Raw genomic sequence first — 16,400 nt, forward strand, 5'->3', positions numbered from 1 at the left:
TTCTTAAAAAAAGAAAAAAAATCAGAATGAATAGTCATTTAAATATCTTGCTGCTTTAATAGCTGGTGTGTTTTAAGTTGTGGGAATGAGGCAACATAGATACCCTCCCCCCGTTTTTAATGTATTAAATGTTGGGCTTGAACAGATTGAGGTTCTTAAAGCGACTTTTGAAAGGGGAAGGTGGTGATAAAATAGTATAAATCTTTCCATGTTTTGTATTTCGAAAAGTTAAGGGACTAAACCAGATTCTGCCATCCTTATAATATACCTTCCTGCTATGGGTTCTGGTTCTGGGAATAGTCCTTTGACAAGTAGCTTCAGATGTAGGTGAATTCTGTGCTTTGAGTCTAGCCTTAATGGACTATATTCACTGGAGTACTGCTGGGGTGTCAGAACTGTGAATTGGTGTCTCTGCATCCCAGATACCAAAATCCTGGTCCCCATTGGCTATCTGAAAGCAGTAAGGAGAAAAATGCAAGGGAAGCACACTTTTTCATTTATCTCAAGTAAAAATAGAGGTCTCAAAGCAGCGCTGTGTTGGCAGAACTCTGCATTTACAGAGATACTGTTGGCTTTTAGGAGTTTTCATTAAACTTTGTACAGTCACACTGTGGTTAGGCAAAACTATGACTTTTTTCTTCTTTTATCAAAGTGGGAACTAATACAGTAATGCTTTTGTGCAACGCGTGGTAACAAATTATGCACTCCAACATTCAGAGTGGTGCAGTGCTGCCAGTGGTTGTAGCTCCACTGGATTTTACTGAAGCATTCCTGGACCCCGGGGATCTGCCCGTGCTTTCGCATGAGTCACCTGCCTCCAAAGGTGCAGATTGATTCAGATAAATACATACATGGAACAGGTTTCTCTGTTAATCTCCTTTTTACAGTTTAGTGACAAAGAAAATATTTTTGTGACGGGTGCTTTTCCTATAATTTTCCATGGGTTGATGAGTCAGGGGAGGGGCCTCCTTTGTAGGAGGAGAATGCGGCTAGGTCAGGTTGCATTAAGATGAGTTGGAGTTTATATAATTGAAAATAAATAAATCTTTCTCTGAAGGCTGTGAATAGTGCAGAGGGTGGAACTTGTAATGAAAGCCTTTCACTTATTTAAGGCAATGCCTCTAATGCTGAAAATGCAGTGGCAAGGATAGAAAATACAGAAAAATGCCTGGTCCAAACCCAGGGGAGTCATGCCATATGCTTCAAAGAACTCCGTCAGGTATATTTTCAAATATAGTGCCAGTTCTTCCTGATGGAAAGTTCTTTATAAATGAAATAATCGTTACTGATATAATTACTATTCTTTGTGCACGTTGGAAGGCAACTGAGGAAGTCGTGCGCTTTTTAAGAAGCAGAGATGACAATGAGTGAGCAATGAGGTTTTGGTCACTTTAAATGGATGTTATAAATCACTTTGTTTATAAGAGAGAAGAGACGATCCATATATAGCTGTAGTTTGTCAGCATTTTCCATTACAAACTTCTAGTTTTGGGTACCGTATAGAACTCACAGCAAGCTCTTAGCAAATGCACGGAGAGGTGACTGTTGTGTCATTGCTCAATGAGTAAACGTTTCTTCTGCTCCCATCTTAGAATTTGAACCAGCCTTGACAACCATAAGGTGTTCGCAGTCTCATCGTAAACCAGGGTAGCGAGAGACAAAGCCTTTCCGTGAAAGGAGTGAACCTGATTTGATTTTCCTCCTCCCTCTGCACGCGCTGCAGACAGTCAGAGCCTTGCTGTAGATAGGCCAGGGAAGGGGCTGTGAAAGACCACCCACGTCACCGCAGCCTGCCTCCTGCAGTTCCTGCTAACTGTGAAATAAAAGTTTACAAAGAAAAGGGGCCCTGGCGAGCGCTTGCTACACACCACAGCCCCCCCCCCCCACCCTGAGACGTCGCTGCCCTTCTGTAACAAACCTAAAGCCATTAAGACAAAGGCAGAACTTCTCCGTGAGCCCGGTATGCGGCAGGAGGAGAGCAGGAGAGATGAGGCGAGAGGGTGCTGGGGCTGGCCAGGGTTTGCATAAGGGCACAGAGTTTGCTAGGTGAAATTTGCCCCAAAAAGTAGGTTTCGTGCTAAGAGAAGATGGAGAGGAAAAATAAAAATAAAACCCTTTTCCTTCTTCCCCTGCCAAAACAACCCCAAAAGTAGCAGAACAAACAAAAAACCATCTGCAACATCTCCTAATTTGACCTGAGGGGAAAAATCATCCATGGCTGCAAGCCTAATAGCTGGCCTGGCCTTGAGCATCAGTGGAGGACACAGCAGCTGGGAACCAGGTACCGCTGCCTTGTGCTCCTCTTTTGCTGGGGCCGGGTTCTGACACTTCCAACGAGCAGAGGGATGGGGAGGTGAGGAAGCTCTTCCTTGCACCTATAGACAAGGCAGAAGCCTTGTAACATGTTGAATACAATACTTATTGCAGCATAATTACTTTGTAAGTTTAGGGAAAAAAAGGCAGGGGAGGATGGGTCGTCAGAACTACTTTTCTTACCCTAGGATACGAATACGTGATTCTTGCTCGTGTAAATACAAGTTGCATGCAAACATTTGTGGCTGAAATTTGGCCTGAGGTTCTTCTGGAGAGGGATCTTGCAACACTGAGCAATCATATATATTCAATTTAGAGTTCCTACTGTTGCTGGATAGAGGTTCAGCATGGGTGATTTGGGGTGAGCAAACAGTCATTCCTAAACACTAGGCATTTGGGGCAAATTCTGGTGAAGACACTGCCGTCCTTGCTCATACCAAGATGCTGCTTATTCGCTGTCTCAGCCTTTGGACTTCAGCAGGGTTCTCAATTGAACCCAGATCAAAACCATTAAAACCACTAGAATTTTGTCCTATGATGGAGAAGATATTTCAGGTCTTAATACTGCACTTGGGATGTTATTTGCTTAAATCAGAGCCCTTCCAATTGTAACTCTGGTCTTTTCATGTTGAGTGTTTGTACAAGCTTGTATAGTCATTTGAGCATAGAAGTTGTTCCACAGGTTTCACTACCGCAGTCCTCGTTCCTTGTGTCTGGCAATGGACAGCTGGGTTGGGAGAAAGAGACTGGTATTTTAAAAATGTTGCTACCGAAGGTATTCGGTGAAATGGAGGGTGCCATTGCACATCGGCCAAAGCTGGTCTAAATCCTAAAGCTGGTGTGCCCTGTCCTCCCCTGACCCCTGCTTGTTTCAACACTGCAGTTCTTGTGGCAGACAGTCAGCCAGGTCAGGGGCCTGATCCAGGTGAAAACGGTTGACTTTCTCAGGAGGGTTGGTTTTCAGTCAAATCAGTTTTTCACCCAGTTCCACTAGCACTGGCGCCAGTAAAAAGGATTGGCAGGGGAAGGGGTGGGGAGCAGGAACATGGCAAGCACGATTTACCGACTAAAGCCTGATTGAAGCTAGGCTATGCTATGCAGGCCCATCATAATTTAAGCTGAACTTGGGTGTAACAGACCTGTTAGTCTACGCTTATGACGCAACACTTCCAGAAGATATGAAATAAGTATTCTGTTGCATTTAACAAGAAGTTAAAAAAAAAAAAATCAGAGTGAGCAGGCTTAAACTGAGATTTCTTCAGTGTGAAAACTAAAATTTTTAGGGATGCCAAAATAAGCTAATGATTTCTCACTGAGTTTCTGAAGTATTAACCAGCTCCATGTAGGCATGCTTGAAGAATCCCATTTGGAGGATGCTGAGAAGAAATCTGCACAGCCCTTCTGAATCTCTTTCTTTCTCTCCTTCCTCTTAGTGCTAGTTATAAAGTATTTGGCTTGATTTATCTGTTATGAGTTGACATATCTCTGCTGAAGTCAATGTGACAACATGGTGTCACCACCTAAGAGTCTCACTTGCTCAGTGGCCAAAAGCTTAATCTTCAGCAGCTTGCGCTAAAGAAATTTGACACCCAGCATCGGGGATGTCCATGTGTAATGTAAGAGGCCCTACTCAGGCTTTTGTCACTTGACTTGAGAAAAGAGTTGGGTAATTTCCCTTTCTTTGCAGGTGACATTCACCCTCATTTGTTCCATGCAGATGCAGCTTCGCTTTTCTCCGAGCCTTCAGAAAACCTCAATCAACTGTGAAAGCAGAACTTGAACTCTTGAAATATACCTCTCGATCCCCAAACTGAAGCAGTTGCCATTAAATTGCTATTAGGGTGGTGTTACCCTCAGGTGTTATTTAAAAACCATCTTCGACATTGCAGTTATATAACCTGAAGAAGCTGGTTTCGTGCCGGTACCGTTGCGCAGACTTGACTTTCCTTATTCCTCAGCATCCCACCTACGCGGCTTTGAACTTTTTGCACCAAAATAGCAAAAAGAGGAGGGGAGGCCTGTTTATTTCTCAGGAGCTAAACAGAATTTCGAATTAACTTGTTTCTTAACGTTGACCCGTTTGCCAAGTGCTGTTGTCTCCCGTTGTGGCTGCGAGATAACAAAAGAACAGGTTTCTCCCTCAATTTTACCTCTGCCCAGCTGGCATTCACACCCCTTATACGCATGCCTTTTTAAAAAGGGAAGATTAAGTGTTTACACATCTAATAACTCCCGATAAAGCCAAAATTGATTTGAAAAGCCTCATGAATTAAGAGCCAAATTTTACCATCCGCAAGAAACTCCCAGATGAAGTTTTCTTTTCACTGAGACCCCTTCGTATTGTTCCAGGAGCAAAGTATATTTAAACTTGCATTAAAGTCTCACTACACTTCTAGAGTGGTGTAAACACCCTCTTTAAGGACCCTTTTTGAACTCAAAGTGCTCTTAGAGTAAACAAGAGGCAGCGCCTCATAGTTTCCACTTTTTGGCATTCCTTACCTTGGATTTTCAAAACCAGTCGAGACTGAGGAGTTCTCACTCCCTGCTCTCCCCCCGCCCCTTAATTTTCATTTTACGAAACATTTGTCAGTTTGTCATCCCAGCTCTTAAAATTAAGTGTGTTCCGCTCACCTCTACTGAGCGCTTTTAATAGCGTGGAAAAGGGGCTCCGCTTCTGAGCGTTGCAGCGTTCGGGAACTAGACACCCAGGTTCAAAACGTGGAGGAATTGGGGTCATTTCGTATTTGTCTTTAGCTGGCAATTAGCTATGTCATTAATCTACTGCCTAGGAGAAGTTTGTGATTAAAATAGCCAGTGTCAGTGACCACTGACAAGCTGATACGCAGAAGGCTGCGCTGTAGCTGCCTGCCATTGTGTTGCTGTAGTCACGTTTTCTTAACGTCTTTGCGCTGGTGGGAGCTCTGGGGCGAAGGCAGGCGGCGGTATCCGGGCTTTGCATGTTGCGTTCTGTCGTGTTGCGGACCGGGAACCTGGAGCAGACCCTGGGAGAGCTAACGCCCCGGCCGCCCCCCGCTATCAGCCGTGCTTCCTTCGAGAACGTGTTGTGTCCGCGTTAACTGCAAGCGTCCTTCGCTGCGTTCGCCCACGGAGCCACCTCAAGGCTCTTCGGGGGCGGCAGGTTTGAATTCTGCTTCCTCAAGGATGAGGATCTGAAGCCGGGCCAAAGCTAGGCGTTTCCTGCTGCCGAGAGAAGAGGAATCGGGGAAGAGGCACGGCAAGGCTGAGGGGCCAGGCTTGCTTTTTCGGCTGCTCCTGGGGCAACAGGAAGAGCGTGGTGGTGCGTTGCTGCTGCCAGGAAAGGCTAGCCTCTAGCTGGAGACCACAAACCCTTGGTGACAGCAGCCAGCCTGGTTTTCCAAGGCCACAGACAAAATAAGCAATGACCTAGGACAGCCGACAGCGGAGGAGACGGAGGGGCATGGTCCTGCTGCCTGCTCCCTGTGCTGTTTACAGAAGGATTTGTATTCCGTAGTGGGAATCGTACTCTAGCTTGCTTTTTTTCCAAAAAAGATGACCAGTGCTGTGCTTTGCAGCCCATCAGATCTCTCAGCAAGCCGTGAGGACTTTTTTTTTTCCAGATATCGCTTTTGAGGGAAACAAATTTCCGTGACAGAGGATGAAATACTAGGTATATTTTTCTTAGATGGATCATCCAACTTCTGGTTTGTAGCAGCACTAATTTGTGGGTGAAGAAAATATTTTGGTACTGCAGCCTTGCCAAAATGCTGTTTAATAAGGAACTGCAGATTAATTAGCAGTTATGAGACATTAACAATAATTGTTTTCAATTTGGCCACTCAGGATAAAGTGTGATTCAGGATCAAGTGGTTGGTGCTATGGAAAAGAAAGGAAAGAAAAACTGCCATGTGGTCTATTAAATATGTCCCATTAGTTTCTTGTTCGTAGGTAGAAGCTTTTGTGGCTGCTGATCTCTTTCTCCCACCAGGTGTTGTTATGGACAGGAGGTATGTGATACAGGCTGGGAAAAAGTGGAAGGAACTCGAATTAACTGGGGGGAAATGTTTGACTTCAAATTCTTGCTTTTGCGGTAAGCTGGATTGCAGTTTATCCTTGCTATCTCTTTTGCTGTGTTTTTTTTTTTTAGGGGAAAGTGCCAAAAACTTAAAAAAAAAATCCATTTACTTATTTCTGCTTTGCTTTGCCGAGGAATGAGAAAGCCTGCCACTTTTAGCAAGTGCGTGAACAAGAAAGGCAAGGGAACCTGGGGTGAAATTTTAATGTGGAGACTGTGCGTGATACAGGGTAGCCACAAACATCCCTTAATGCTTTTTTTCTCTTTGTAGCAAAGTTCATTATTCTCTCTGAGTTTGTGGCTGCAGGTGAAAACAAAGACAGTTCCATAAAAACAATTGTAGTTTCGACGGCTGGCTGAGAACAGAGAAAATAAACTCTATGCAATTTAAGTGCGTGTTTGTGTGCAGGCTATCACATCGGCCTAATATATACGGCAGTATGATGTAAGGCAGCGGAGATGACCTGATTAGCAGAGCCCTCGCGCGGAGCTGAGGTGATCCCTGCTGCACCAGTGTTCCCCTCCTTGGAGACCTGCAGTTCGTCCCAGCTGAAGGAAACCTTTGCACAGCAACAAGAGCTAGCGGAGGGCTTTTGAAAATCGCAAAGGCAGCGGCGTATGTGTGTAAGGGTGAGGGAAATGAGAATAGTTAATAAGCTGTACAACTTTGCCGAATAGCTGAAGTATTGTTCAAGATGTGCAAGGAATTATTTAGGCTTTGTGAGCTATGTTCTCGGGAGTTTGGGAGCAGCGAGTGTTTGGGAAGGTTGTATTTCAGCAAACAACTCGCTCTGTTTTGTTGTGCTGTTTATCCTATTGGGTGAAAGCCAGCATTCAGCAGAACGCTAGGGCAAGATAAAGTAAGTGATCTTCCAGTCTGTAAGCTCTTACACCCTTGCTTTTATAGGTGCTGAGCAACCTGAGCTGCACAGACTTGCATGGGAACTAGAGGTGCTCAGCACTCATTGCAGTCAAGTGTTTATTATTCCGTGTCAAAGCTGAGGAGACAAAAAATTATACAAGTCATGTAAGGAGACATGTAAAGTGCAAACACTTTCTCCCTCTCTTGCGAGTATATATAAATACACACAATTGGTATGAGGGTTTTTTGGTTATTTTGTGTATTACAGTGCAAGGAGAATGCATGGTCTGGTGGTAGCCACCTAAGGTTTTATGTGAGGAGAGCAGAGCTCTATTCCTGGCTCTACTATAGTTACTTGTGTGGCCAAGTGTATTGAATCCCTCCGCAGACAGCAAACCATTTATTTGGGCTTTACTCTCAGACTTGCTAAATACCCCAAAAGGCTGCTATTGTTAGAGAGAACTGCTGCTCTTTAGCTCTAAAATTGTCCATAAATCGCAGACGTGTGCTTTACGCAGGGTGATGGGCCTAGGACCTCGGTTTTCAGAGCTGGCAGAGCTCCTGCTCTTCCTCCCTTCCGCTGAGCCCTCTGTCGAGGGTCTGTTTTCCGGGTTAGGAGGAGGATATCACGGCTATGCCGCAGCACCGGCTCGCGGGCAGGCTTCGCAGCAGATGTCAGATTGCTTCCCGAGCTTCCATGGGGGCAGGCTCCTCGCGCTGGCCCCAGCGGGAAGTTTGCAGGCGGAGGACGCGTGCTCTGTGGCGTGGAGTAATTAACGTTCTCTAGATCCTCGTGTTTACTTCCCTCGTGGAGTCTTCTCCGTGCAAACACCCTCCTGTTGACCTAATTGTGCCTTTCTTCTTCTACTCGTTGAGGTGGTGGTTACCTCATAGGGGAAGCTATTTAGAAAACTGTATTTTGGCCTTCTGTGGGGGGTAGCATCACACAAAACATGAGAGGTCTTTTTTTATGACCACGTTTGGGTGCAAGAAGTTGTTTTCCTCTACGTGTTTCCCAATGTGAACTATCTGTCCCAAGGTTAGCACTGTGGAGCAGAGCGCTGTCCCTGGGGGCCAATGTTCTTCCTACCGCGTCACATGTAGGTGGAAATAGCCGGCTTGCGCCTAGGACAGTACAGCTGTGCGCTGCCCCCTCAGCGGCGGTTGTAGCTAAGTCACAGTTGAGCTCTCTGTGTGCCGTTGTTTCTTTTTTTAACAATAAATGCATCTCTGTGGCAACAAAATATCAATTCCCTTCTATAAATGAAGTGCTCAGATATTTCGTAGTTATAGAACGTTTTGATGACGGAGCCTGTGCTGGTACGCGTCTGCTGTGGTCTGTGTCCTTGTTCTGGATGGACTTTGCTGTAATAGTACTTTCATTCCTTAGCTCCCCTTAACGCCTTGATGAATAGTGGAAGATGTATTTCAACAATGTTATGATTAAAAAGCAGCGTCTTGCCATTGTTTGGTCTCTGGTGCCTGTGTCCCTTTCATTACACTTTGCCTAGTGGTAACAATGATGGTTCAGAATTGCAACATCGACATCAGTCTCTGCGCCGTGTGTTTTATTTAACTATGAATTTGGGGGAAGGAAGGGAGAGAAAAGAGGATGCAGAAGAGAGTATTACTAATAGGGTTAGTTCTTCTGATTTTACCAGGACAGCGGTTTGAAACTGCACCGACTTACACCGATGAGACACGTTTACTTCTAGTTCTGTTCTGCTGTCTGGTTCTCAAGCCTAGGCAAAGCGAGTGGCTGGTCCAGAGCACACCTGCGAGGAGCGCAGGGACACCCGGCCAGTCCCAGGGCACACGTTTGCCTTCCAGATCCAGGGCTGTCATCGGCACTCGTGCTAATGGCCTTAGTACAGAGGTCAAAGACTGCTTAGATATGAAGGCTGAATGACCTCCTTTTAAAACCTCTCAGCAGGATCAAGGCTTATGGAAACAGGCACGTGGGCTTGCCTTCTGGATGACTGTGTGGATGGAGAGTGTGACTCTGGGGCAGTCCTTTCAGCAGTTTCCGCCGATCGTCAAAACATTGAGATGTGGGTGCCTGGTCGTTAAAACACTCCAGTGCTGAGAGCACTACGTGAAAAAGCCCAGTGCATTTATTTTTCTTTAAAGATTTGCTGACCCCGCAAGTTCTTGCTGGTTATAGAAGATTTGGATTGTGACCTAAGGGTCACAGAAGACTGTGGTGAGCCCATCGGGCTAAACAGGCAGATCTGAAAGATCCTGAACTGTACCTACTTCTCTTGCAGATGTAAATAAGGCAGGAGCGTACATCTCACTTCAGGTCTATTTGCCTTGGCAATGTCCCATTTACATGAATCAGAAGATAGCAGCAAAAAAGCAGTAGAGACTTGAATAGAGATTCTCTTCCCTCCATCAGGAAACTTGTCTGTGCAAGCATGGTGTTCTGGAGATTTCCAACACAGCCCACAAGCTTCATTAGGTCCACGCATTTTGCACAGTCTTGCTTGCGAAGTGGGCTTGTTTCCGTGAACTGATTGTGATAGTGAAATGCTGTTTCTTTGGAAGACTTCTGTGTCTCGGTGTGCTAACTCAAGGCAGGAGAGATCTGGAGGAAGTAGGGTCTATGTCCAATTGATGTACTCTGCTCTTGCAACTTTGGTGGTTCCTTGAAAGGAAGGAAGAGGGTTTTCGTGTTTCAGGTTGAGAAGCAGGAGATCAGCATTCAGTTCTCAAGCCTGCTATGTAATCTCCACAGCTTTTGGTAGGTCTCTATATCAGCCAGCCTTAATTTCTTAGCTGTAGAATAGAGAAAGAGAAAGGGATTTAAAAGAAGAAAAAAAAAAAGGCTTTGAGGTGAGGGAGGATTCATTTGTAACTTGTAAATGTACCGTCCTCGCCACAGTGAGGCCCTCGTGTTGCTTCGAGCCTCTAGACTATGCTTCAATACCAGTAATAGTAGAAATTTGTCATGATATTAGCAGTTGGGGACTTAGAAAATACACATTTTTTTAATTATTACTGTTTTTTATTTCAGCAAATTCAGTAAAGCTAGAAATGCAAAGTGATGAGGAATCTGACAGGAAGCCCCTGTGTCAGGAAGATGAGATCAGGGCTCATGATGAAGGAAGCAGCCTGGAAGAGCCCCTCGCTGAGAATAACGAGATGGTGGATAACAGAAAGATCCAGGAGCTATCGAGCGAGGGAGGAATCCGGCTTCCGAATGGTAAACTGAAATGTGACGTCTGTGGCATGGTTTGCATTGGGCCCAATGTGCTAATGGTACATAAAAGGAGCCACACTGGTAAGCAGCTGAAAGAAAATCTGATGACTGCCTGTGGCATCTGATGTTGATGTTACCTGACAACTATTCTCTCTTCCCTTTTCATTCGTGGGTAGCAGGAGGCTGGGGAGGGAAAAGGAGGGCTGTGTTTTTTTGGTTCTCTCCCTACCCCCGACATTTTGGTGATGCTGTGTTGCTGGCAAGCACGACACTTCCTTGGCATTGATTACCAGCCTTCGCTTCTTAAGATCAGCACAGAAGCCTGGAAATCAGCCTTTTAACTGTTCTTGACCAGCAAGGTGGTGAGAGTAATTCTCCAGTGTGGGCGGTGTGTGTGTGTGTGTGGTACGTGTGTGTGTGCGTGCATGCACAAGGTTTTTGGCCCTTCCAGTTGAGTCTCAGAGTTTTGTGGAGAGGCCTCTTGGAGCTGGTCACAGGAGGATAGTACCAACAGCTTCGTGGAGGTCCTGCTCATCCTTTGCGGGTGTCTATAGGCATGGACCTGGGTGACCTGGCAAGCCTGGGCTTACCAACCCTTACAGAAGACGTGCTTTACCTAGCAATCCTGGTGCCTGTGTGGGCTTGCTGCTTGTCGCTAACAGCTCCATCAGGAGAACCTCACCTGAACTGCCCTCCTGGGCGAGTGCTTCGCTCCCCCTGACCAAGTAGATCCCATTCTTGCACCATTTTTTAATGCTTTCATTCTCCTATCTATTATTATTATTACTCCTCCTACTGGTTGGAGGGCAAAATAACTTACTAGGCTTATGGATTTGAGAGTTCAAGAGGAAGACAGAACCGTTGCCATGTGCTGATGGCGTCTTTGGGCCCTGAAAGATGAGGCCCCCTGAGTTCAGCTGTACCAGTTTGAGGTGTTGCTGCTTTGACACCACGTGGCCAGAAAACAGGGAGTTTCAGCTGGTACGACAAACTGCAGACTGGGGTGGCCGCGGGACTAGTACACGCTTACCTCTGCTGCTGCTGAGGTGGAGGTTAGTCACCTCCCACAGCGAAAAAGCGTGGATGGTGCCAGAAGACAACGCTGTTAAATCTTAGAGACTATTTGGCAGAGCCTTTGATTCAAAAAAGCGCTTAGGCATGTGCTTAACTTTTATGAGATTTAAGCACATGTAAGTCACCTAAAGTGCTACAATATATACTTAACTTAAGACACATGCTTAAATCTTATTAAGGTTAAGCACAGGGTTCTGCATTGGAGCCTCAGGAGGTGTTTGTGTTCTTCTTCCTTTTGGACAAAATGAAAGAGATTTCATTTTTTATCTCTCTCCAGTATTATTTAATGGGGTGAGAGAAAGTCTGCGCTCTCACTGTAACTGTGAGATATCTGCTAGGATGGAAAAAGAAAAGTGAGGTTTTAAGGTAGGGTAAGAAAAGACTGTGTATAATCCTGTTGTAAACCTAGTAGTTTGCAGTCAAGTAGTGTGCACTTGATGGGGAGGAAATCAATAGAACTTCTGAGCAGAGGAGTAATAAATATATATTACATAGTTAATGCCCTGTATATAAGTTGTATTGATAATAACTTAGCATAAATGTATAATGCAAAGCATTGCAGTATCATTTATGATGCGTTCATGATTTTAGACAGCAGTTACAACAGGGGAACAGCGTTAGCTGGAGAACCAAAATCTTGATTAACAACTTGCCGTGCCCTTACTAGGAAAGGGAAAGAGAGTGTTGCAGTAGAGAATATGACAGACTTGAGTACCCAGCTTTCAACCTCCCTAAAAGTTTTCATTGGCGCTTGCATATATTTGAGCATATGTATTGTAGGTGCATCAGAGTCCACGTATTTGAACTTGAATGGCTAAATTAGACATGCTAAATTTAGGTTTAGGTACTTCATTAAAGGGACTGCATTTTTCGGAGAGATTGAGCAACTGCGACATCTTTGAAATACAGTCGGGCTGCCTTGTTTCATTTTAAACGAAACATGCAAATCCAAAGCGAACAGAGCAAAATCTCCTCTCTCTGCAGGCAGTGACAACTGTACGTGTGTATGTGCGTAACCGTATAGATAGGAATTACGTAACTAGTAGCTTTTTCCTTCGGGCTACTGGCGGTTCCTTATAGAGCTCTGACCCTTTCCCCCTCTGAGCGCAGGAGCTGTGATGCGTTGCTCTGTACAGAAGATTTCAAGCATATAGAAATGTCAGTCCTTTTAAGGCGCAGCTTGGTGCTCTACTCTCACTGAAGCAGTTGGCAAATTTTGCGGGGGATTTCCCCCCCCCCCCACCACTTTGTTTGTTTTTTTAATACATGCTGCTACTTCACTGTCCACAACAGAAGAGCGCTTGGATTTCCACATCCTTGATTTTTAAGGAGTGTTTTTAACATACTGATGGCTGTCCTTTAAAGGGGACTATTTCAAAACGTATCGCCGCTTCCTGAGCCGCCAGGCGAACTGGGCTGGCCCTCGCTCGCTCTGGGATGAGCTGGCCCGGGGGCAGCCTGGTTTGCAGCCCAAGGGTGAACGGGGAAGGGAAGGGCAGGTGACCCTGGTCAGTGGAAGCAGCTGATGTTCTTCATTAACAAGAGCTCCAGCCCTTGCTCCTCTGCCGCTGGGCAGCGGTCGTCTTCCCCTGCCACGCTGCCATAGCTCGCTCGGGTACGGGGAGGGGGAAAAGCACCGGAGCCGCAAAAGAAGGCCAGAGCGAGCGGATGAGTTTTGTATCCCATCGCTCATACGCATCCGTTTCCCGTGATGGCGGCGGTCGCCCCCTCCCATGCTAGACGGGGCCGGGGGAGCGATGCCCTGGGTTTGGTCCACGGCACCTCCGTAGCGGAGCCCTTGGCGCTCCTCATCTGATACCGCGGGACGCGGCGTTTCTCTGAGGCCCTGGTCGTTCAGGTAAAGCATTTGCGTAGGCGGCATGGCCGTCAGGAGAAAGCCTTTCTATTTCTTTGTCGTTGCTGGCGGAAAATAAATAAAACGCTCAGTGCAGGAGTTGTGTGATGTGCCCGCTGCTTCAGTGAGCCCCCCGCCCCCTCCCACGCGTGCCACACGCTCGTGTCAGAAAAGTAGCCCGGTAGGCTTGATTTATTTTCCCCCTTCGCATACTATCTTCGTTTGGTCAAAATTTCATATTCCACAGCACGCGCCCTGAGGTTGCAGCATCTTTATCAGAGTTTTTTGTCCTGCAGGAGAGGACTAGCCACATACTATTTGTCATGGGATACTCCAGGCCCTTGCGTCAGGGAGTACTGAGGAAGGAGGAGAGGAAGAGCTTAAGGTCAATAACCCAATGTGAGGTAACGCAGAGGGACTCCAGTGATTACTCACCTCTTTAGGCTATTTCCTAGTGGGCCAGAATTAAAGTTTCCTACTGCCTCGGATTTGGTTTGAGGCCCCGTGAAGCGCTCTGCCCGTTAGTGCCACGGCCGCCCGGGCATCACGGGGTGCAAGGTACGGCTCGGCAGGCAAAGGGGCTAGCAGTCTGCCCCACGCTCGCTTGGTGCTGCTGAAGTATTATTTCTGTGTCTCTTGGCATGCTAACTTCAGCAGCATCTCACATCTTTGCTTGCATCTTGGTGCCATGCGGTCAGTGAAATAAGATGCATCATGTGCCGGGGAGGAAGTTTTTCAAGTTCTGCTTTAACATGGGTTGCATTATAGTCGAACATATGCAATGCTGTAACCTCTGAGTGTGTAGGGGAGAGATATGTATATTTTTTTTTCCATGCAGAGTTCAGACTTTTGGGACACAATCAATACATGCAAAAAAAACCCCATCATGCCCTTCAGATTTCTGCGCCTAAAGTGGTTAACCAGGAATGAATTTAAACAAGTGGTCGTTATTAACACATTACAATTAACTCCGTTGGACTGCTTGTCGTCTTCTGCCAGGAGAAAAGTTTCATTTGGTTTAATTTGTAATGTGTAACCTAGTGCAGAGTCCGGCCTCTTGCAGTATGAATTGATTTGGCACTGAATCAAAAATTGTAGGGCCAAATTTCTAAAATTTCTACTTACCTTCCTAAATAAATTGTCTAATTTTTCTACAAGTCTCATGTCCTACCTAAGCATAAGGAGCCTAAATTTTCAAGATTGCTCTCTGTGTAAGGATGCATTTTACTCTTAGTCCTCAGAAATAAGCCCTTCTGAAAGTTTTGCCCATTCGCTTAAGGACTTGTTCTCTTTTAAGACTATGGTCATGCATACAGAAGACACTTGGAAATCACCCAAGATTTCCCAGGAAATTTTCGTGTGAGATTTGTCACTACTCTTTTGTAATAAGTTGCCCTATCTGGAAGTAGGACTTTCTCAGCAAAAGGCAAGTAAAATCACTGGTTTTGAGTGCTATGCAGCCCGTTACATGCATCTAGTAGAACAGTAAGTATGTAGACTAGATAGTCGCCAGAAAAACAAACAGAGAAATGAAACAAATTCTGCTGCTCTGTATTTTGCTTGGGTAAAAGCACATTGCTACTCGTTGCCCGTCAATATGTTAGTAGTGCTGCTAGCTTTTCATTTGTGCTCCTGGGACAAAACAGAACCATAGCAGTTGCAGCATCTGATGGATCAGAAGTAGTGTTTCATTTTAACTGAGCATTGACAAAAAGCCTGCTATGGAAGGGTAAAATTCAGTGTTATTAGTATAAGCAAATACTTTCTCACAGCTGCATGGACATAGTAATTTTGCATTAAGAGGTTAAAAAAAATGCTGTTTTAAAAGTACCTAGGAAATCCTTTTTGTATCAGAAGCGTGTGCCAAGCATAAAAGGCTGAAATCTCAGCTATGTATTTAACAAGGACAGATGTTGATAACCATAGTCCCATTGGACCTGGTTCTTATATTTAGAAGGACTCTATCCTCACTTTCCTTCATTTTGTAAAGAGACCTTAAAATCGGTGTTTAAAAAAAAAAAAGTAATTACAGTATTAACGCGAAGGAACTTGAGCACTGATACAGAAATAAACAGGCTTCACTGTTGAGGAGGGTGACCAGCATATCATTCTGTGAACAGCTCAATCTGATTTCAGTGGGACAAAAGTTATGAGACAAGGGTTAAGAAAATCTAAATCTCATTTGGTTGTGAGGGGTGCGGACGTAGTGTGTTTCAAAAAACACATGAGGCTGGAAATCGGTTTCCCTTTCCTAAATTCTTCATTAAAAATTTTAGACTGTAGAAAACAGCAGAAAAGAAAGTCACAGGAAAGCGATTGATTCAACATAGAGACAACTTAAAATATTTTAGCTCTCTTCGGAGCGTTATGAATTTCTTCTGAAAATGTATTGCCAGCTGCTTGGGATAGGCTCTTGTTTAAAAACGCCTGAACGGTTTTGGGTATGCTCTTTGTCCTCAGTTGAATTTGTGTTTTGATACAGAAAATGTCACTGATCTATTTTGCACTGGTGTGAATTACAAAGAAGAGTAAGTCATACTGAAACTTCTGCGCAGCAGCGCTTCCGCGCTAAGGTGGTACAGGAGAGTTACTGTACAGGGAAGCGTTCCAGTTACGCAGAAAAAGGAGCTGGTTTGCTTTTTTGAAATACTGTTCAAAATATGCGCGGTGGAAACGATTAATAGGAAGTTAATAAGTTAATTCTCCTGGTTTCAGGTTGTATCGGGTAGCCAACACTCGTTTCTTTTACTCTGAAGTCTCCAGCCAGGTACCATATAACTAAAGTTATTTATGAAAGGACCACGTCTTGTTAATACCCCCGACTCCCTTGGTCCACTTCACTTTTCATCGTGGTATTTTGTTTGCACAGCGGCAAGTGTGCTTGCGTACTTGAGAGACTAATGCGTCTAAATAACAGTACCGTTTCACTGCTACTCCCTGTGGAGAAGAAACAGCTGTAACGGATGCATGGTAAGCAGTGAATTTGGAAGTTTCAGGAGGATTTTACTGTAACTCGGTGGTAAATATTTGAAATCAAACG

At 45.1% G+C, this 16,400-nt stretch overlaps 1 protein-coding gene across 24 annotated transcripts in view; it reads left to right on the forward strand.

Annotated features, from left to right (window-relative positions):
• The window catches only part of IKZF2 (IKAROS family zinc finger 2), a 121,295-nt gene that overhangs the window by 52,533 nt on the left and 52,362 nt on the right, over positions 1-16,400 (forward strand). For 16 of the 24 annotated variants that reach the window (XM_009688673.2, XM_009688674.2, XM_068947886.1 and 13 more), the window contains one exon: positions 10,246-10,512. The exons of 3 other annotated variants lie outside the window; for them this stretch is intronic. In XM_009688673.2, coding sequence (XP_009686968.1) covers positions 10,246-10,512 — 267 coding nt within the window. Of the gene's footprint in view, positions 1-9,886; positions 9,973-10,245; positions 10,513-16,400 lie in introns of those variants that run through there. 5 more of the 24 variants (XM_068947901.1, XM_068947897.1, XM_068947896.1 and 2 more) reach the window with 2 other exon arrangements.

Source organism: Struthio camelus, chromosome 6 (genome assembly GCF_040807025.1).
Source record: "Struthio camelus isolate bStrCam1 chromosome 6, bStrCam1.hap1, whole genome shotgun sequence".
Classification (NCBI taxonomy): domain Eukaryota; kingdom Metazoa; phylum Chordata; class Aves; order Struthioniformes; family Struthionidae; genus Struthio; species Struthio camelus.